This window comes from Lycorma delicatula, chromosome 13, assembly GCF_047948215.1.
Source record: "Lycorma delicatula isolate Av1 chromosome 13, ASM4794821v1, whole genome shotgun sequence".
Classification (NCBI taxonomy): Eukaryota; Metazoa; Arthropoda; class Insecta; order Hemiptera; family Fulgoridae; genus Lycorma; species Lycorma delicatula.
Window position 1 is genome coordinate 23,447,026 of NC_134467.1, and position 23,631 is coordinate 23,470,656.

The window sequence follows — 23,631 nt, forward strand, 5'->3', positions numbered from 1 at the left end:
CAATCACTGTACCCGATATCCCAATTCTTCTTCTGATATCCTCATTTCTTGTGCACCGCATTCTAAAAATTCCACAACTCCTGCGCAGCATATCCATCTCTATAGCCAACAACTTTCCGTATCTCTTTTTCTAATTTCCCAAACTTCTAACCCGTACAATAGAATGCTCTCAATTTATCAAATTTATTGCATCTGAAAAATTCAAACTATTGCAGGTGTTAAGATCTTCTCTTCTACTTGTATTCTTAAGATTTGCACGCTTAAGTTAATATCCTTTTCCTATGATAATCTGTAAAATTTAATTCAGGCACTACACATCTGAAAACATTTTCTCATATCCATGAGTAAATCCGTCCAGTCTGTCCGATGTAATATCTAGTGCATCCACTGCACTTTAATTTATACACTTCTGAATTGTGTTAAGTGTGTTATGATAAAATCTGGGGCATTTTTTTGGTTTTTGAAAAGATACAAGATAACCTTCTTTCTTAAAACGTTGCCAATTTTGTATGGTTATTTGCTGATAAATATTGGAGTAATGTAATCTCTTGTCAATAAGTATGCTTTAGATTTTCTTTAGCATTTTATATAGTACTTCAAAGGGCTCTCAACTGCCTAAGAAGAAATCTTCATAGACTTCATGACAAGTGGCGAAATCAAAAGACAATTTAGTAATATATTGCTATTTGAATTTTGGCTAGGGGTGGATGATGAGTTTTCTGCACTGAAAACAAGAGCATTTCATATACCAGTACCGTTTTCAACATCCTACCATTGTAAAACTGAACTTTCTGCCATGGCTGCTTTGAAGACAAAATATAGATCCCAACTAAATATAGAAATAGAACTCAGAATGTCTATTTCTAATATTAAACCTTCGAAACTTTGCTCTGCAAGACAAGCCCAAGGAAGTCACTAATAATTATTAAACCCGTTTTTAATTTTGTACTGATAAGTTAATTATTAAATATATTGTGCAGTACCGATACAATCCTATTTATAAGTGTATTATATCAGTGTAAATGTGTATTTTATTATTTATTAAGCCAGAATGTATTTTCTTTTGCTTTCCTTTCAATAAATTAATAATTTTTTAAATATTTTCTTTTCAATATATGCTTGTGCCCCCCATTTAGTGTTACCACAGCCCCGTAGAGGGCGCATCCCACACATTAAGAAACAATGGTGTATGTAAATAATGACACCTATTAAATTCCCCAAACTTTATACGTACTTTACATAATGTTTTATAAAATTTATCCATTAAAAGCTTTGTATATAAAAAATATGTTGAAAATGATTCTTTAAACAATGAAACTTATCTTTCCAATTCAAAATTTATTATTTAAAAAATAAATTATCTTAGATTTAATGTGCTAAAACTATTGAAGCAAACTTTTTCAAATAACTTCTTAGAAAAAAAATTTGTTCAGTTTTTAAAATATTCTGAATTAATAAAATTATCAAGTGAATGGTAAGTTATCTAGAATAAAATTATAATACGATTAAAAGAATGCCTTATAAAGAATGAAAAAGTATCATTGATTTTGGGTACAATAAAAGAAGAAACATGTACCACTTGAAAATTGGATCTCTTCGCTTAAAAATGTTATAAAAAGGAATGTAAACTGAAGTAAGATAAATAACACCTCTTCTACAAATGGATTAGTTAAAAGGAACCAAGTAATATTATTTCAAATTACATAATCATATCTAATGTTTTAATACTCGTACGTAACTTCAGAAAAGGAAGCATAGACATAAATTATAAAAAATAATAAAAAAACCTAATTAAACTTACCTAATTTAATATACATTTTGTATTAATAACGGCTAAAATAAATACAAGAAAGCAAGTTAACATATTAAAAGAAAGAGGTCTAGATGAAGCACCAGGCATCAATTCGAGCTTATATGGAGCACAAGGTGTCGACTGACGGATAAAATTAAATAAACTATCAACAATATTAGCAGGTGTTGGTTCGGTACACTTTTCTAATTCAGTTACGATACACCTTTGCAATTCATTGATATCTCTGAAAAATAAAAACATAACATTTTACAAATTTAAAAAAACTAATTTTTATATTTAGGATTTTAATAATTTTATCACTACTCTACTTTATCCAATTAGTATTTACTACTTTATAAATGTAATCTATTCTATACAAAAAACAATAAATAAATAAATAAAGCAAAATGAACACTCTAGAGATCGGGCCTTATAATATGAAGTCCAGAAAATATAAACTAATGGAAACCTAAGAAAAATATTTTATCATAAGAACCTTTTTATAATATGAGGGGAATTTTATAATATTCTAATTGTTCAATAAATAATTCAATGTTTCTCTGATGCTTAAGATATTTTGAGATAAGCAGTTAGTATCACTGTGTGTATTAAAAAATCACCCAATCCCTGTAATGATTAGCTTTTTTCAGATTGTTCATTTGATGTAGCTATTGTTTGGTGGTTTCAGCAACGTATGACTTAAACAAAAAGTTCCAGTGAAATTTTGAATGCTTGGCAAAACATTTATTAAAACACACAAAACAATTCAACAGACTAATGGAGAGATGATGTTTATGAGATAATGAAAGAGAATGGAATTTCAGCGTGACAATTCGTGATTCCTTCACCATGACAATGTACCAGTCCATAAATTATAAGTAATTCATGAGTTAGTCCAAAAAATTCCTCGACTATCTTATTCGACTGACCTATTCCCTGTTGACATTTTATTTCCAAAATTAAAAGGACAGAAATTTGAGAAAGTAAAGTCAACAAAAGAAAATTTACAAAACTCCCTGCAATCTATTTTGAAAAACGCTTAGAAAGAGCTGCTTCTCAAAATGGAAGGGACATTGGACAAAGTGTGTATAACAGAAAGTAGAGTACTCTAAAAGATATTATTTATATAATTCTGTAAATATTTAATACAAGTTACTAATTTTATCAAGCACGGCTCGTTGGTGTGATTATATAATTAATAATTAAAAACCCACTTACCAACAACAACTCCTTTATATACATATTCAAGCACTTTCAGAATAAAATTCCATCATCAGGAACTAAAAAATTTTTTTATGTTATAATCTTATTATACTTTTTGAAACACCTGTTATTATTAAATAATTTTAAAAGAATTACGAAAACACCATCGCATTTTCTACAATACAAATTCTCAATAATTTTCTACAACAGGTGGGAAGACCTTGTGACAATACTGGTCGCCATCCCCCCTCCACGGATCCTTGTCCTGATGGGCTTTAACGGGAGTCATCTATAGACGATTAACTGATTACACCTCACAGTAATAAGCTAGGCCTCGGTTGGGATGCCACCGATGTAAATGCCTCGGTAGACATTTACATCGGTGACTTTTTTTAACTCAGCTTTTACCTTCGCTGCAGGCCTCATACGAACATCTTGAATGTCCTACATCGTTGCCCTCTAGACTAGCTAACCGAGTTCATGGAAGCACGAACCCTTCACCTAGTTCTACATTTTACAGAGCCAATTTGTAAATGTCGCTTTGATCGAGGCAGTAGATAAAACAATATACTACCACCCAATGTTGCTCATAACAACAGAGTTACTCTTAGCTTCCTTAGTAAACTCATTTTAGTTCATACTCCAGACTTACGTCAAGTTACGGACTCTGGTCTGGTCCACTAGGGAGAGGTGGACAGACCTCCTACTCCCACTCAGCTCCATCGCAGAGTCCCGCATGACATTTACTTTCTTCAACCATCACGAGACACCACAAAAACCTCAAATAAACTTAATGAAAGTAGAACACAGCAAATCAAACCTGTTTAATGACAAATTAACACAGAAAATATATAATTATATAACTAAGCCTACTGTAAGATACTAAAATAATAGAAAAAAAAAAAATTACTAACTTGCATTCTTGTTCTTCTAATTTGAATGACGGTAAATATTCCAAATCTGCTGATTCAGTTATATTATGATGCAATGAATATGTATGATTTAAACAAAGTGTTATAGCTTCTCTTTTATCATTAAAACATTCCGGACCACCTTCAGCAATAAATACTGTAAACAAATAATAAATACAATAGAATCAGTAATCCTTTGAATATGGGCAGGCAAGACAACCTACAAATTGAACTACGTTGAACCACAAAAGACTGCAACTACAAACAACTTCCATGTTTTAACATTACTTTCACCCACCTGTGTTTGTACATGATTAATCCAAAAATTTAATGTATTATTCTAAAAACCTTTATTTTTTTGAAAACTGCTTCAAAGTAATTTATATTTTAATTTTTGCAGCTATTGATATTGTTTAAAAATATAATGTCACCAAACACTGATTAAAATAAAAATATATTGCACAGTAATGAGTTATAAACAATGTTTAACCTAAAAAAAATTCCTATAAATACATCTTTTTTAAATTTATCACTAAGTTTATAAAGGTATTCCAATTTTTCATAATCTGGTTAAATGTTTTTATAAATACTTCGATTCAATCTGTGAAGCATTTCTTTCTTATGAGATACATGTAAATATGAGTATATGCTTTGGGAATAAATGTCATTATTTTAGATGTAGAGATAAAAGTAGAACATTAAAATACATAAATTTATGAATAAGACAAAATACAATGAGCTGAAAAATATGATTATAGAAATAAACAGTAGTTAATTTGCGAACAAATTGTTTAGTTGGTGGATGCAGATACAGTAACAGAGAAAATATTTTTTTTACAGCCTACTTTGGGAATGTTCTGAACAGAATTGGAATAATGGTTTTAAGCAGTCTGTTACATCTGAAAGCTAATGGATATAACGAAACTATCCTTTTTAGATTTACTACACATTTACTGAACAAAACGTGTACCTAAATGAACTTTTGGAAAAGTCAAACCATTATTATTCATCAAACATAATACAAAAATTTTTGTGCTAATAATTAAGTAAATATCCCTTACAAGCGTCAATGAATTTTATTCCAATTTGACTGATATATGATTTATTGTAATTGTAACATTTAATTTTATAAATTCCTGACCAATAATCCACTGATTTTATTTTTATCTATATATTTTCAATTCTTTTTCTGTAATATTTATTTCAGCAAAGTATAGGTGATTTTTAAACAATTCTATGACGTCAAGCTTTAGGTATTTATTTTTTTTATTAATACAGTACACTATATAATGCAGTTCAAAATAATACAGATACGGTTATAATGTATTTAAAAGGGTCTCAAAAAAAAAAAAAAAAATCAGATCTAAAAAGGTTTTAGTAGGTGTATAGAAATGCATTTTAATTATGTATATGTATTTAATTATGAATACAGAAAACAAATTAATAATATATATTTAACTCAGTGAAATTAAACAAAGCTGAAAAAAAAAAATATTGGACTCCTAGCAAATAAAAATAATTTCAAAATTTTTCAAACTGTCTTAAATTTGTGTTAAGTTTCAGATGTGTTGTGTTAATGTAGTAATGGGCACTAATAAATTAGTACTGTATATTAGTTTATGGTATTCTGAATTCAAATCAATTACTAAAGCACTGTATTTTCTATTATACTATAAGATTAAGTGCTTAAAAAACTGTATAATTATCGCAGTTAAAAAAAAGAAGAAAAAATGAAATCCACTTACAAAAATGCAAAATCTTTACATTTTATTTTATCCCATAATATTCTCCTCATTTTTAATCGTAACATTTGATAATATTACAATCATGTTATAATATTAAATCAATTATCATAGGTTTTTTTTGTTTATCATTTTATCTTTGAAATAACATGGTTACACGGGTAACAGTTATCTTGACAATTGCTGCATTATAGCGGTGTTGTACTGTATTAGGAAAAAAGATATATTCAATAATCAGCAGGTGAAAAATTATTTTTAATTCTTTTCTTATATTTAATTCTTTTGTTTTGAAATTGATAAGCATATTTTCTATATATTGTATTCATAACAATGTGTAATACTGTACTGAATTTATCTTTTGTAATCCTGTAACAGTTAATACAAAATAATTATTTAGCACTTCAGTTGAAGCATGGAAAAAAATATATTTAACCGAAACATTTCTCTCTTTTTTTGTATTTAGCCTCCATAACCAATGTAACGTATTACTTCAGAGGATGAATGAGGATGATGTGTATGAATTTAAAGGAAGTGTAATCTTGTACAGTCTAAGGTCGACAGTTCCTGAGATGTGTGATTAATTGAAATGCAACCACCAAAGAACACGATCTAGTATTCAAATCAATATAAAATTAACTGCCTTTACTAGGATTTGAATCTTAGAACTCTTGACTTCAAAATCAGCTGATTTGCGATGATGAGTTCATCATTAGACCAGCCCCGTGGGCTTGTCTAACAAACATTTCACCAATAGTTTACTAGTAGTAGCAAATCGTGAATTTACAAATTTGTTACCAGCTATCCGCATAAAAATCATTAGTTCCAGTTTACTGTATTTTGGCAATATATAGTTCCAACCAAATTTTAAGACTCATTTTCCATTAACTTTTCCTGATCAATTTAGTAAAAATTTCCTGACTTTCCTAATGTTATGTTGTTGTCGTTTACTCTGTAAAATATAAAGTTTTTTTTTTTGCAGACCATCATCCCCATAGCTCATGTTTTTTTTATTATTTATTATTACATTCATTTTTTACAATATACATTTAAAATTGGCTGTCTTTTGTGATATAAATTGTTAAAGTAAACTACAAAAAAAAAAAAAAAAAAAATTAATAAGTTTCTTGCATAAAAATCAAAGTAAATAAATCTTACGGTAAATACAAGTAACACAGATAATAAATAAAAACTAACTAAATCAATTTTTTTAAAGAACTGCTTCGCACCTAAGATTGCTAAAAATCTTTCAGAAAAACTAGCCTATATTATTTTGTAAATAAAATAAAAAACAATATTTAATAACTTGGTTTGCATAAAAATGCTAAAAAAATATAATTTTAATTTAACAAAAAACATATTTATGACCACAACTTAAGGAAAAATAAAATAACTGTGACTAAAAGGTAATACTGATAAGAAAACTAGAACGGAAGAACACCTTATTTTGTACAGAAAACAAACATTACTAACATTTACTTGAAAAATATTTTGTCATTGTTATTGTAATGTATTTGTAGAATGCCATCAGCACACGGTGCAAGGCTATAATTGACGACATAAGAAGATTTAGTAGCTCGAAGCTGGAATTTTGATGCTATACAACTATCAAGAAACATAATTTAAAAATTTGCATCCAATATCTTCACATAAACTTAAGGATAATGTATTTTGTACAATATAGAGCACCCACATAATTTCTGCCTTAGAAAAATTGTCTTTATGACAAAAGAAGTAATTATGTTGTCATTTTGAATAAACGAAGTCAAAGATCCAAATGTATCACAACCACTGTTCTCAGATCTGTTGATCAAAGTTTTGGTCTACTGAGTTTAAATACCATTGGGAGATAAAAAGATTTTCAGTGAAGACCTAGAATGTCTTATCTTAATTACTTCATCATGCTGCTTTCCCTTACTGTGCAAAGTCACTGCCTTTCGACCAATATTGCTCATTCCAAACTGATTTTACAAACATCACAAAAAGTTTTTTTTTTTGTCTTCAGTCATTTGACTGGTTTGATGCAGCTCTCCAAGATTCCCTATCTAGTGCTAGTCGTTTCATTTCAGTATACCTTCTACATCCTACATCCCTAACAATTTGTTTTACATATTCCAAACGTGGCCTGCCTACTCAATTTTTTCCTTCTACCTGTCCTTCCCATATTAAAGCGACTATTCCAGGATGCCTTAGTATGTGGCCTATAAGTCTGTCTCTTCTTTTAACTATATTTTTCCAAACGCTTCTTTCTTCATCTATTTGCCGCAATACCTCTTCATTTGTCACTTTATCCACCCATCTGATTTTTAACATTCTCCTATAGCATCACATTTCAAAAGCTTCTAATCTTTTCTTCTCAGATACTCCGATCGTCCAAGTTTCACTTCCATATAAAGCGACGCTCCAAACATACACTTTCAAAAATCTTTTCCTGACGTTTAAATTAATTTTTGATGTAAACAAATTATATTTCTTACTGAAGGCTTGTTTAGCTTGTGCTATTCGGCATTTTATATCGCTCCTGGTTCATCCATCTTTAGCAATTCTACTTCCCAAATAACAAAATTCTTCTACCTCCATAATCTTTTCTCCTCCTATTTTCACATTCAGTGGTCCATCTTTGTTATTTCTACTACATTTCATTACTTTTGTTTTGTTCTTGTTTATTTTCATGCAATATTTCTCGCGTAGGGCTTCATCTATGCTGTTCATTGTTTCTTCTAAATCCTTTTTATTCTCGGCTAGAATTACTGATACACATATCAACCTCTTCTCAACCGACTGAATTCTGGGTGTAAGTTTATATCTAACCACTGGTCATTAAGTAGACTCTTTTTAGATTCCATTTAAAAGCAATTAATTACTTAAAATATAAAAAGAAAATTCATAGTGGTTTGAGAAAAATTCCAAGAAAAACTTTTAAATTTTTCAATGGTAACTTTTTGTTAAAATTTCCAGTGAAAAAATTAACAACAATCTGAAATATTCCTCCTTTAACATAAAAAATAATTATGGAATGTAAGTAAGAACAGGATATACTAATGGCTGCTTGATGCACGTAGTTGCATATGCTGGGCGATGGGGTCGCCACTTCCCTATGCTGGGAGAGCATATCAAATATTGGCATTACTTAAAAAATACTTTATTAAAAATATAATCTTAATTCGATAACAAAAATGCAATTCTCTGTAATTTTTTGCAATTTTTCCTGACTTTTCCTAAGTTTATATTTTTTTACTATCCCTGCCTATGGGAACTGTGCAATATTATACGTATTTTAATATTTTACCTTCAAAAAGACAGATTTAAATTACCATATTTATAAATAGAAAAAAGAATTAATAGAGAACGTGTACAATTATATGTATGAAGTAATAACAGTTAAAAAAAAAGTACACTTAAAAATCATTCAACCAAAAATTTATTGTTTGTAAAGAAAATAAATTATTATTATTATTATTATAAAATAAATAATTTATTTAATTTATCTATTTATTATACATAAAAAATTACTGTGAGAGAGCAAAGCTGTTGTGGTTCACATAGGCATTTAATTGTTGATATATATATATATATATTACCAACTTGATAATTATTCCAAATAAACTTACATAATAAAATCTCTTATCAAATTGATTTTAATTTAGTATAATTTAACCTAATTATGATTCTCTCAATTAATTGAGTTAAAAATGCTGCATTCTGACTATTTTTATCCTTTCAATCACAGAATGAATATATTTCATATCAAATAATTAAAACCTGATAAAAAAAAAACACAGATGACACCAGAAATATCATATTATAAGAAAAAAGAAGAGAGAGGGATAGGAAGAGAAGAAGCAGTGAAAGTGTTATTATTACTGCCTTAAGACATCCAAGTTTAGTTAATTTTATAATGTAAAAATGAACAGAGAGGATGATAAAAACTGCAGAAAGATTACAACTGGAATGTATAAATTTATAAATACAGATGTAGCAATTATTTTTTTTTTGTCTTCAGTCATTTGACTGGTTTGATGCATCTCTCCAAGATTCCCTATCTAGTGCTAGTCATTTCATTTCGGTATAACCCCTACATCCTGCATCCCTAACAATTTGTTTTACATATTCCAAACATTGCCTGCCTACACAATTTTTTCCTTCTACTTGACCCTCTAATATTAAAGCGACTATTCCAGGATGCTTTAATATGTGGTCAATAAGTCTGTCTCTTCTTTTAGCTATATTTTTCCAAATGCTTCTTTCTATTTGCAAATTATTTGGGAAGTAGAATTACTAAAGATGGAAGAAGTAGGAGCGATATAAAATGATGTAAAATCTATTTCCCAAATACTTTCCATCTCTTAATTTGTCACTTTATCCACCCATCTGATTTTTAACATTCTCCTATAACATCACATTTCAAAAGCTTCTAATGTTTTCTCCTCAGGTAATCTGATCGTCCAAGTTTCACTTCCATATAAAGCGACGCTCCAAACATACACTTTCAAAAATCTTTTCCTGATGTTTAAATTAATTTTTGATGTAAACAAATTATATTTCTGACTGAAGGATCGTTTCGCCTGTGCTATTCGGCATTTTATATTGCTTTTGCTTCATCCATCTTTAGTAATTCTACTTCCCAAATTACAAAATTTTTCTACCTCCATAGTCTTTTCTCTTCCTATTTTCATATTCAGTGGTCCATCTTCATTACTTCTACTACATTTCATTACTTTCATTTTGTTCTTGTTTATTTTCATGCGGAAGTTTTTGCGTAGGACTTCATCTATGCCGTTCATTGTTTCTTCTAAATCCTTTTTACTCTCGGCTAGAATTACTATATCATCAGCAAATTACGATTTGAAAAGAACCATGTACTGTTACTCCGGATCTAAATTGTTCTTTAACATCATTAACTGCTAGTTCTATGTAAAGATTAAAAAGTAACGGGGATAGGGAACATCCTTGTCGGATTCCCTTTCTTAATACGGCTTCTTTATTATGTTCTTCAATTATTACTGTTGCTGTTTGGTTCCTGTAAATGTTAGCAATTGTTCTTCTATCTCTGTATTAGAACCCTAATTTTTTTTAAATGCTGAACATTTTATTCCAGTCTACGTTATTGAATGCCTTCTCTAGGTCTATAAATGCCAAGTATGTTGGTTTGTTTTTCTTTAATCTTCCTTCTACTATTAATCTGAGGCCTAAAATTGCTTCCCTTGCCCCTATGCTTTTTCTGATACCAAATTGGTCTTCTCCTAACACTTCCTCCACTCTCCTCTCAATTCTTCTGTACAGAAATCTAGTTAAGTTTTTTGATGCATGGCTAGTTAAGCTAATTGTTCTGTATTCTTCTCATTTATGTGCTCCTGCTTTCTTTGGTATCACGACTATAACACTCTTTGTGAAGTCTGATGGATCTTCCCCTTTTTCATAAATATTACAAACCAGTTTGTATAATCTATCAATTGCTTCCTCACCTGCACTGCGCAGTAATTCTACAGGTAATCCGTCTATTCCAGGAGCCTTCCTGTCATTCAAATCTTTTAATGCTCTCTTAAATTCACATCTCAGTATTGTTTCTCCCTTTTCATCCTCTTCATTACTTATACTTTATAGCAGCTTGAACTTTAATTTTAACCAATTTCAAAACTTGTTTGCTTTTTTAGATCGCTACAAACAATCCACTAAATGCACATTCTGAAACATCATAGCACATCATTAAATATGGCCAAACTTGACAACTGTCATAGCCATTTCATCATACACTATCTCAGTATCAAACGGAGAGCTTTCCAAATGACCCACATAAAAATGTTATTTGAAGATTAAACGAATCTATACACCTTTCACATATATATATATATATATATATATATATATATATAAAATTTAATATTTTTTATACCTTTGAATATCCTGACTGGTTGTTTTATTGTATTACCAACAAAATTATCACTTTACTGCATATTAAATTAAAGAATAGGGCTGGAAAAATAGCATACTAAGTGCTTAATACCTAAAATTAAAAGTGCAAAACATTCTTTTCAGACTTATCTAAATCAGAATCATAATTCAAGGTAATGTAAATATATAAAAATACTTACGAGCAATTCTGTCTCCTTCTTTATAACAAATAAACCTATCAAGTGCATTTGTGATATTACTAACAAGCGGTTTAATAATTTTCTCACTTTCTTCCAAACAATCATCAACAGTAAAAGTGAAATTATTAACACAGTTTTTCAAAATAGGCATTTTTCTAAAAACAAAAAATAAAATACAGAAATTTTAGATTTCAATAATAACAATAATAATAAATAAAACTATACAATTTAAGACAGCCGATGACTTACTGGAAAAAAATAAGTTTTACAAGCTATGCTACTCAAAAAATAACTGTTTGCAGAAAGAATAAGACTCAATAGTTGGTTATTCTGAGAAACGTATTTTTAATAAAATTTCAAAGATGCACTTGATGTTACATTAATTACACTTGAAACTTTTGATTCATCAGATAATCTTATTATTCCAAGAATAAAAGACAGAAATTTCTAACAATTTATGTAATATAAGGCGAAAAAAAATAACGAGTATTCGTTGAATCTTAGAAAGTCATACCGTAGCCCGTTCTTTGCAAAAACTATCAACAACGATTATTTACTTGTAAGTAATCTCATTGATGAATTTACAGAAGTAAAAATCAATTATATTTGGTTACAACAAAATAGTACCATAAAATCATCATATTTGTCAGGAGAAAGATATTCATACATGGTGTCTAAAGATTATATCATTGAAACGTTTTTATTTCTTTAGTTCATACTGCATTATTTTTTTAACAGGATTCAGAAAAACAAATTATTAGATAATATGTAATTGATTGATCGTGTTAAAACAAATGAATCATCAGACAATTATGTATAAAGAAATCCTTGACATGAAATGATTATGCTGTTTAAAAACAAAATTGAATTATATTTAGGTCTGTAAATGTGTACAAGATTAGTAACAGTATCTTTTATGAGCACTTCTGTTAATAATCTGTAAAGTCAAGTACATAATTTCTTTCCAAATTCTCTAAATAATATTAAACACAGATTAAAGAGAAGAAACACAATTACCTTAGAAGATATAACCTTACCGACTAAAACTTTAGTCTTTAACAAAACCTCCGTATAGTTCTTAAGACTTATATTTCATCTCCTCATTATTTGTAAAGGTAAATAAATATATAATCTTATAGTTCTTCTTACTCATTGTAAAATAAATAAATTCATCTATATTCAGCCAGTCTTGTTAGCAGCTGATATTTTATATTAATAATGTAACAATGTTAACTATTTCTGTATTGTTCAGTCTGAATTCAGTGCTCATACGGTCAACATGACACTTTCATTAAATCATATATTTCATTAATAGTGTAATAAGATTATAGAAACATTAAAGATCATATATTACTATAAACTGATAAATGTCTCAATTTACTATTCTTGAACCAGTGAATTAATCTTAGAATAATGGAACCAGGACGGTTTATTATTTGATGAACACAGTAAACACTCCTTCCTTTTTGTAAATACACAAAGAAACACTCCTTATAAGCTTAATCAGCTATCAACAGTCCAACTACATTAATCAATCGAAAAGTGGAAGGAGTGGAGATAAGAAAAAATATATAATAACTAATTAACAACTTTTGATAAGATCAGATCAGCAAAATTTTAAAGATCAGGGTAGTTTAATTATTTTGTCCAGAACCAAGTCGTGCTACGAAGAATTTTTTTTTGAATTTAATATAATACACACAACCGTATTCTATTTACAGGAATTCAATTAGATTCTTTCAGAATTGATCAGTCTGAATCAAGAAATGGACAAAACAAAACCGCCAAATTATTACTTAGCTTACAGTCTGAGGTCTGTTCAAAAATTAACTGAGTATTTTTAATTACACGCCAACAAAGATATTTAGTGATGTGCGGTTGATAGTGTTCTGTTTCGCATAACCTCTTCTGTAATCACATATTCTTGGATTGTTGATACCTCATTTAGTTTTTGTGTTATTGTTATTTAAGTGAAATGTGTTTTAAGTATTAGTAGTGATTTTTGTAATGTGCAATTTTCAACAGCAACGATACAATGTAAAATTATGCGTGAAACTGGGGAATACTTTCACTGAAATGTTTCAACTTTTTAAACAAGCTTACAGAGATGATGCTTTGGGTCATATACAATGTTGCAAATGGTTTTCACAATTTAAAAATGGCTGTCAGTCAATCAAAGATGACCTTCGACCAGGAAGGCCTCCGACTTTAACTGTTCGAGAACTTGCAGAAGAGGTTAGCATCTTGATCGGGTCGTGCCATGACATTATTGACTGAAAAATGTAACATGCATCGAGTCGCAACAAAGTTTGAACCTTATTTGATGACCGAACAGCACAAAGAAGACGTTTGTCGGTAATTTCTTGAACAAGCCGATGGACGATGAAATATTCATGCAAAGGATAATAATGGGAGATGAAAGCTGGATTTACAGCTATGATATAGAACAGATTGGCAAAGGATCTCCACGCCCCAAGAAAGTATGTCAGTCTCAATCCAATGTCAAAGTGATGCTCTCTGATTTTTTTGATTTTCATGGAATTGTGCATTTAAAATTCTTGCCAAAAAGTGTAACAGTGAACCATGCATACAATGAAGGCGTTTTACCACGGTTACGTGAAAAAAATCTGCAAAAAGAGACCAGAGTTGCGGCAAGACAACTCATGGTTCCTTTACCAGAATGCATTCGCACGCTCCTTTGTCAATTCGTCAGTTTTTTTGCCAAAAATTAGATGACCAACCTCCCTACTTGCCACAGATGGTTCCTTGCGATTTTTTTCTTATTTCCAAAATTAAAATCAGTGATGTAATGATCGCTGTTTGAGAATATTGATGACATTAAAGCAAATTGGTCATGGATCTTAAAGACCATTTCAAATGAAGCCATCCAGAACTGCTTTGCGAAGTGGAAACTGCTGGGAAAAGTGTGTAAATAGGGGAGGAGAGTTCTTTGAAGAGGCAAGGATTAATAATCTGTAAAATAATAAAAATTAAAAAAAAAACAAGTTCGATAATTTTCTGAACAGACCTTGTAAAGGTAGTACAATAAAAATAAAATCAAATTTAATAAATGTTTACAAATACTTACTTGCACTGTTTTTTAAATACAATATCTAAATCACCAGTGTTTTTATTCTTTTCAATTTCATCTTGAATTTCTTCAATATCAACTAATTGCCTTATACATGACTGTAATTCTTCTTGAGCAATCTATAATAAAAAAATACACAATTATCAAAACATAAAATGATAATCAGGTCTTTTTTGTTATATCTCTGCCATAACCAGACTGTTCCTATTAAAGATCTACCATAATGAATTAGAAAAAGTAAGGATTTTTTTTCACTTTAAACGCGCTATTAATAAATTTATATCGAGACGATATTTTTTTTTTTTGTCTTCAGTCATTTGACTGGTTTGATGCAGCTCTCCAAGATTCCCTATCTAGTGCTAGTCGTTTCATTTCAGTATACCCTCTACATCCTACATCCCTAACAATTTGTTTTACATATTCCAAACCTGGCCTGCCTACACAATTTTTCCCTTCTACCTGTCCTTCCAATATTAAAGCGACTATTCCAGGATGCCTTAGTATGTGGCCTATAAGTCTGTCTCTTCTTTTAACTATATTTTTCTAACTGCTTCTTTCTTCATCTATTTGCCGCAATACCTCTTCATTTGTCACTTTATCCACCCATCTGATTTTTAACATTTTCCTATAGCATCGCATTTCAAAAGCTTCTAATCTTTTCTTCTCAGATACTCCGATTGTCCAAGTTTCACTTCCATATAATGAAACTTGGACAATCGGAGTATCGATATACCAATTTAATTCATTTTCAATTCTAATGTAATTATTGGTAATATTATTATTAATGCTCATGAACCATCCAACTGAAATGATGATGCTGTTTAATTTTGTAAAGTAAAATAGATTCCAACAAAAAAGCAGCTAATGTTTTTTGTTGCAAAGGAATATTCTAATTAATTTATGTAATAAATAACTGTGGTGAAAGTAATACAACAATTATGATCAATCTAAGAGAATACTGCAGTGCATTACCAAGTTATTAACAAAAGTAAATTTTTTCCCATTTAATTATCGCTTAATTTTTCTTTTCTAAATACATACAGTGTTTCAAAAATAGGTCACCAAACTTCTGCAGTGGTTTTCTTATACTAAAAATTCCTATAAACATAGGACCGGAAATGCTTTTTTCTTGCTAGCCGCAATTTTTATTTTTTTCACTAAATAATTTTTATCTCCATAATGGTTTGACTACTTACATTGAAATTTGGCACGGTAATTATTAAGATAAAGACCTATTGTTAGAAAAATAAACAAACTTATCTAATAATATATTTCAAAATGGCGGCCATTTAAAATTTTTAAATCCAAATAACCCGAAAACGAAAAATATTATTAAAAAACTACAACAGTGAAAAAGTTTTCTTTTTTAATTTTAAACAAACAAGCATATTTTGTTTTTGTTAAAAATGATACCAGAAATTAATCTTCTTCATTGTTTGTGGTAAGTTAAAATAATCTTGGAATGATGTGACTGAGCTAACAATTTTTAACAGTTTCAAAAAGCTGAATTTGAAAACTCACAACAACAGACTGTTTTGTCGGAATGTGAATAAACTAGCAGTGAAAACCTTTTGTTCTAGCAACAATAATGATGACGATTATGATGATAATGATAAACAGTCAGTTACCGATATTTTGCAAATACCCAGCGACGTAACATTTTGTCATTATATTTCTATAGACGAAGATTTGGTAATAGCCAAATACCCAACTGACGAAGATATTGTAATCAATACGATTAACGCAAAGGCAAATGAGAAAGACACCATAGAGACTGATTTTTATTTTCTCTGATCTGAAAAAACTTTAAAAAAACACAATCCTTGAATTTCAAATAGAAAAGTATTTTATAAACAATGATATGTTTTACTATTCATATTAGGTTATAACCTTTTGTATTTTTCATTAACAATTTTTCTGTAATAAATTTATTATCAGCGACAACAAAATGATTACTGTACAGTATTTTCGAGTGTATTTATTATCCTAAATTTTGTATAGTGTCTTCCGCGTTAATGAATACTCTTCAGGTAAGTTAACTTTAACTTACTAACTACAAACATACTATATATACGTACTAACCAGTAGTACGTACTGTATAATGTATTTATAATGAATTTAAAGTGCCAAATGAGGTGGTGTATCGAGAAATAGAGCCTGTTACTGATACTATGCGGAAAAAAAGAATCTCTTTCTGTGGTCATCTCATAAGGACACCAAAAACAAGACTGTCAAGAAACATCATTGAAAAGCTCTGGTTCTAAAAAATACAAGTGGATCAAAGAAATTAGAGAAGATATGAAAGAATTGGGAATTTCCCTGACCGACCTACAGAATAAAACTGGAAAAATTACAAAGCTAAAAGACAAAAACCTAGATTTAAACAAAAGACAGACAAACGACAAAATACAACGAAGAGGGTGTTTACGGATGAAGAAAAGAAAGCAAGATCTGAACGGATGAAGAAATACTGGGCAGCTCGGAAGAGTAAAATAACACGCTTTTCTCAGAAAAGATCCAACTAAAATTGACTTAAGTGGTCCCATGTTGGCCGTAAAAGCATAATAATAATAATTCTGAATCATTTCACGTAATAATATTGCTGTGATATAATAAATAAGACTGCGTATGGAAAAAATGCAATATATTTTTAAATAATGCTGTACATTTACGTGAGTGAATTTACAACAGTGGGTAGTAAAGAAACATGTATGTTTCTCTAACTCGAATTTCCCGTAAGTCGAATTTTTATTTTATGACCTTGAATATTAGAGCTGTAGGAATTCCACTGTATATAAACTTAAATGTAATTTATTTTCCTGTTGATTAGATAGAATTAAATATAATAAAATGACATATTTTAGTAAAAATGTTATGTTTATTAATCTCTTGGGTTATCCAATTAACTATACAAACTTATAAATTAAATTCATTACATTTCACTTAGAATTTTCTAACCTTTCTTAGGTGAACCCACTAGGTTGGTCTAGTAGTGAACGCGTCTTCGCAAATCAGCTGATTTGGAAATCGACAGTTCCAACGTTTAAATCCTTATAAAAAAAAGACAGTTACTTTTATACGGATTTGAATACTAGATCGTGGATACCGGTGTTCTTTGGTGGTTAGGTTTCAATTAATCGCACATCTCAGGAATCATCAACCAAGACTACACTTCATTTACACTCATATATATCATCCTCTGAATATCTGACGGTGATTCCCAGATAAACAAGGGGAAAACACAAAATTCTACATAATTTTGTATGATGTGTGTATGAATGTATTGTCACCTCCTGAGGAAACTTGGAGAATTCTAAGTAAAACGTAGTGTATCGGGTTGATCTAGTGGTGAACACGTCTTTGCAAATCAGCTAATTTCGAAGTCGAGAATTCTAAGGTTCAAATCCTAGTAAAGTCAATTATCTTTACACGGATTTGAATACTAGATCGTGGATACAGGTGTTATTTGGTGGTTGAGTTTTAATCAATCACACATGTAAGAAATGGTCGACCTGAGACTGTACAAGATTACACTTAATTTACACTAATACATACCATCCTCTGAGGTAATACCTGAAGGTAATTCCCGGAGGATAAACAGGAAGAAAGTAGAGGCAACTTGTAAGGAGATCCGCCTTTAGATTTTACGTACAATATAGAACATTTATTAATAATGAACAATTAGTAATAGTAGAAGGAAGATTGACGAAAAACAAACCAACATACTTGGCGTTTATAGACCTAGAAAAGGCATTCGATAACGTAGACTGGAATAAAATGTTCAGCATTTTAAAAAAATTAGGGTTCAAATACAGAGATAGAAGAACAATTGCTAACATGTACAGGAACCAAACAGCAGCAGTAACAATTGAAGAACATAAGAAAGAAGCCATAATAAGAAAGGGAGTCCGACAAGGATGTTCCCTATCACCGTTACTTTTTAATCTTTACATGGAACTAGCAGTTAATGATGTTAAAGAACAATTTAGATTCGGAGTAAGAGTACAAGGTGAAAAGATAAAGATGCTACGATTTACTGATGATATAGTAATTCTAGCCGAAAGTAAAAAGGATTTAGAAGAAACAATGAACGGCGTAGATGAAGTCCTACGCAAGAACTATCGCATGAAAATAAACAAGAACAAAGTGAAAGTAATGAAATGTAGTAGAAATAACAAAGATGGAACACTGAATGTGAAAATAGGAGAAGAAAAGATTATTGAGGTAGAAGAATTTTGTTATTTGGGAAGTAGAATTACTAAAGATGGACGAAGCAGGAGCGATATAAAATGCCGAATAGCACAAGCTAAACGAGCCTTCAGTAAGAAATATAATTTGTTTACATCAAAAATTAATTTAAATGTCAGGAAAAGATTTTTGAAAGTGTATGTTTGGAGTGTCGCTTTATATGGAAGTGAAACTTGGACGATCGGAGTATCTGAGAAGAAAAGATTAGAAGCTTTTGAAATGCGGTGCTATAGGAGAATGTTAAAAATCAGATGGGTGGATAAAGTGACAAATGTGGAGGTATTGCGGCAAATAGATGAAGAAAGAAGCATTTGGAAAAATATAGTTAAAAGAAGAGACAGACTTATAGGCCACATACTAAGGCATCCTGGAATAGTCGCTTTAATATTGGAAGGACAGGTAGAAGGGAAAAATTGTGTAGGCAGGCCACGTTTGGAATATGTAAAACAAATTGTTAGGGATGTAGGATGTAGAGGGTATACTGAAATGAAACGACTAGCACTAGATAGGGAATCTTGGAGAGCTGCATCAAACCAGTGAAATGACTGAAGACAAAAAAAAAATTAATATTAGAAAGTATTACTTCTCCTCATTATGAAAAAATATATCCTTAATTATTGAAACAGATTTTTTTTTTGGTTTATTTATTTATTTTTTAAAAATAAAATTACAATTTTAACATTTACTTTTAATAGTAGAAAGAAAGTTATTTTTCATATTTACTAAAAAAAATTTATCTTTTTACATATAAAGTTGTACAGTGTTTACAAAGTCATTTTATTAAACTATTATTATACTTACAGGATAAAAAAAAATATATAAAATTATAGAGTACAATATTAATAAACTGATATATATAATCGCAAACTTATAATCAATTGTTAAAAATAATTAACAATAACTGTGTGAAATATAACGTACATCTGTAAACACGTGTTGAATCATAAAAATGATAAGAAATCCTCCCAATTCATTACTCATATTACGTAAATTAAATATTACAATAACATTAAAATCTACGAAAGAAAATAATTTATTTTACTCAATATTGCCTGCCACAAAACGATGAATTATAATTCATGACGAATGTAAACTAAGATAAAAAAAGAAAACAAAAACCCAGAATTATCCTTCGTAACTGTAACTTTCTTTTGTATAAAAATAATCTAAATATGAATACACACATAATGTGTGTGTGTGTGTGTGTGTGTTTATATATATATATATATATATATATATATATATATATAAATGACATATGATTTCACTATAAACTTGTATTTTTTTATCATTTTTTAATCAATAATACATTGAACATTGCACTATATGGTTCACATTCTTATCAAGAACATACCAATACTTAACTACAAATAAACACGTTATCGATTACCTACATTAAAAAAAACAAAAAAAAAAAAACGCCCATCGGAAAAAAATCGACTACAATATGATTATAGAGTTGTAAAGTACACTAACCATATACAGATAATAATATTGAATTTCATTTAATAAAATAAATATAAATTTGAGCGTTATTAAATTTGTAAAAAAATAATATTTCCACTAACCAAAAATTTTAAATATATGTATCTGAGCGCTTTCGAAGTCACTTCTCATCATCAGGGATTACTCGACGTGATTTAATTTCACGTATATACTTTTTTATGTATAAATAAATTGAACTTAAAATTGTTATGTTCGTCATAATCAATTGTCAATGAAATAAATTATGCGTTAATAAAAATGTAATGTCATATCCGTAAGATGTTTACGACTATTATGAGATATGAAATCATATTTAGTCGTAAACATCTTATATAACGTTTAAGTTATTTTATTAATTGAAAACCGTATGTTATGAACGTAATAATTTTAACTTCAATCTAATTATACATAAAAAAATTATATACATGAAATTAAATCACGTCAAGTAATCCCTGATGATGAGAAGTGACTCCGAAAGCGCACGGATACATTAACAATTATTGGTAAGTGGAAATATTATTTTATACAAATTATATTAACACCAACCGCGCCAAATGTTTAGACATTTATTAAATTCACAAAATTAAAAAAAATAAATAATAATATTTATATTTTAATTAAAATATTAAAATATAAAAAAGAAAGGGAGACCGACAAGGATGTTCCCTATCTCCGTTACTATTTAATCTTTACATGGAACTAGCAGTTAATGATGTTAAAGAACAATTTAGATTCGGAGTAAGAGTACAAGGTGAAAAGATAAAGATGCTACGATTTACTGATGATATAGTAATTCTAGCCGAAAGTAAAAAGGATTTAGAAGAAACAATGAACGGCGTAGATGAAGTCCTACGCAAGAACTATCGCATGAAAATAAACAAGAACAAAGTGAAAGTAATGAAATGTAGTAGAAATAACAAAGATGGAACACTGAATGTGAAAATAGGAGAAGAAAAGATTATTGAGGTAGAAGAATTTTGTTATTTGGGAAGTAGAATTACTAAAGATGGACGAAGCAGGAGCGATATAAAATGCCGAATAGCACAAGCTAAACGAGCCTTCAGTAAGAAATATAATTTGTTTACATCAAAAATTAATTTAAATGTCAGGAAAAGATTTTTGAAAGTGTATGTTTGGAGTGTCGCTTTATATGGAAGTGAAACTTGGACGATCGGAGTATCTGAGAAGAAAAGATTAGAAGCTTTTGAAATGCGGTGCTATAGGAGAATGTTAAAAATCAGATGGGTGGATAAAGTGACAAATGTGGAGGTATTGCGGCAAATAGATGAAGAAAGAAGCATTTGGAAAAATATAGTTAAAAGAAGAGACAGACTTATAGGCCACATACTAAGGCATCCTGGAATAGTCGCTTTAATATTGGAAGGACAGGTAGAAGGGAAAAATTGTGTAGGCAGGCCACGTTTGGAATATGTAAAACAAATTGTTAGGGATGTAGGATGTAGGGGGTATACCGAAATGAAACGACTAGCACTAGATAGGGAATCTTGGAAAGCTGCATCAAACCAGTCAGATGACTGAAGACAAAAAAAAAATTATAATACATCAATTTTTTTGAAACTTGAAATAGAAAAAGACAATCAAATAATACTAATAATAAATCGGTTATTAATAATATAGAATGTAAAAAAGAGAACTGTAAAAAAAAAAATCCAAAAAAATTACAATGAAATTGTAAACCGTACAGTAAGAGTCTCGTAGATATAATTTCTTCCGCTTAAAAAACATAAATTTCTATAATATAAAAAAACGATACTGATATCAAAAAAGATAAGACACTACATTTCTATTACCAAAAACTGTTTTTTTTTTTATCTTCATTCATTTGACTGGTTTGATGCAGCTCTCCAAGATTCCCTATCTAGTGCTAGTCGTTTCATTTCAGTATACCTTCTACATCCTACATCCCTAACAATTTGTTTTACATATTCTAAACGTGGCCTGCCTACACAATTTTTTCCTTCTACCTGTCCTTCCAATATTAAAGCGACTATTCCAGGATGCCTTAGTATGTGGCCTATAAGTCTGTCTCTTCTTTTAACTATATTTTTCCAAATGCTTCTTTCTTCATCTATTTGCTGCAACACCTCTTCATTTGTCACTTTATCCACCCATCTGATATTTAACATTGTCCTATAGCACCACATTTCAAAAGCTTCTAATCTTTTCTTCTCACATACTCCGATCGTCCAAGTTTCACTTCCATATAAAGCGACGCTCCAAACATACACTTTCAAAAATCTTTTCCTGACATTTAAATTAATTTTTGATGTAAACAAATTATATTTCTTACTGAAGGCTCGTTTCGCTTGTGCTATTCCGCATTTTATATCGCTCCTGCTTCGTCCATCTTTAGTAATTGTACTTCCCAAATAACAAAATTCTTCTACCTCCATAATCTTTTCTCCTCCTATTTTCATATTCAGTGGTCCATCTTTGTTATTTCTACTACATAAAAATCTGTTATTAATTTAGAATTTTCTTTAAAAAAAATTATATGTTAAATATATTTAATAGATAATAGATATATAATAATAGATAATAAACAATGTTTAAGCGTTCCATATAATAAGCAAAAAAAGAAAAATTTGTTAAAAAACTCTTACCGGCCCGATTTCATTTATTAAACAACGAATACTCATAAGAATTGTATTATTTATGTAAATGTAATATGTATTACATATAAATGAAATCGGGGCCGGCAAGAATTTTGTAACAAATGTTTCTTTTTTTTTGCTTGTTATATGGAACGCATAAACATTGTTTATTACTATTACATATATTTAACATGTATTTTTTTTTTAAGAAAATTCTAAATTACTAACAGAATTTGATAATAGAAAATGTAGTGTCTTACTTTTTTTATATCAGTTTCGTTTTGTTAAAAACAGTTTTATTTATATTACAGAATTTTTTTTTTGTGCGGAAGAAATTATTTTTTTCGTACCATTTTTAAATTTTCAGAGGCAACAGGTAATCGCCGCCTAGGAGACGCTGTCTCGGTCGACCCTGAATGACGTGGCTGTAGAATAACCCATCCTTGTGTATACAG

General features: G+C 29.5%; 1 protein-coding gene across 1 annotated transcript in view; it reads right to left on the minus strand.

Annotated features, from left to right (window-relative positions):
- Positions 1 to 23,631, minus strand: part of LOC142333559 (27 kDa hemolymph protein-like) — a 76,785-nt gene that overhangs the window by 2,149 nt on the left and 51,005 nt on the right. Inside the window, exons 3-6 of the mRNA XM_075380845.1 lie at positions 14,826 to 14,947; positions 11,738 to 11,892; positions 3,910 to 4,063; positions 1,802 to 2,036 (exon numbers count right to left, since the gene is read on the minus strand). Coding sequence (XP_075236960.1) covers positions 1,802 to 2,036; positions 3,910 to 4,063; positions 11,738 to 11,892; positions 14,826 to 14,947 — 666 coding nt within the window. The remainder of the gene's footprint in view (positions 1 to 1,801; positions 2,037 to 3,909; positions 4,064 to 11,737; positions 11,893 to 14,825; positions 14,948 to 23,631) is intronic.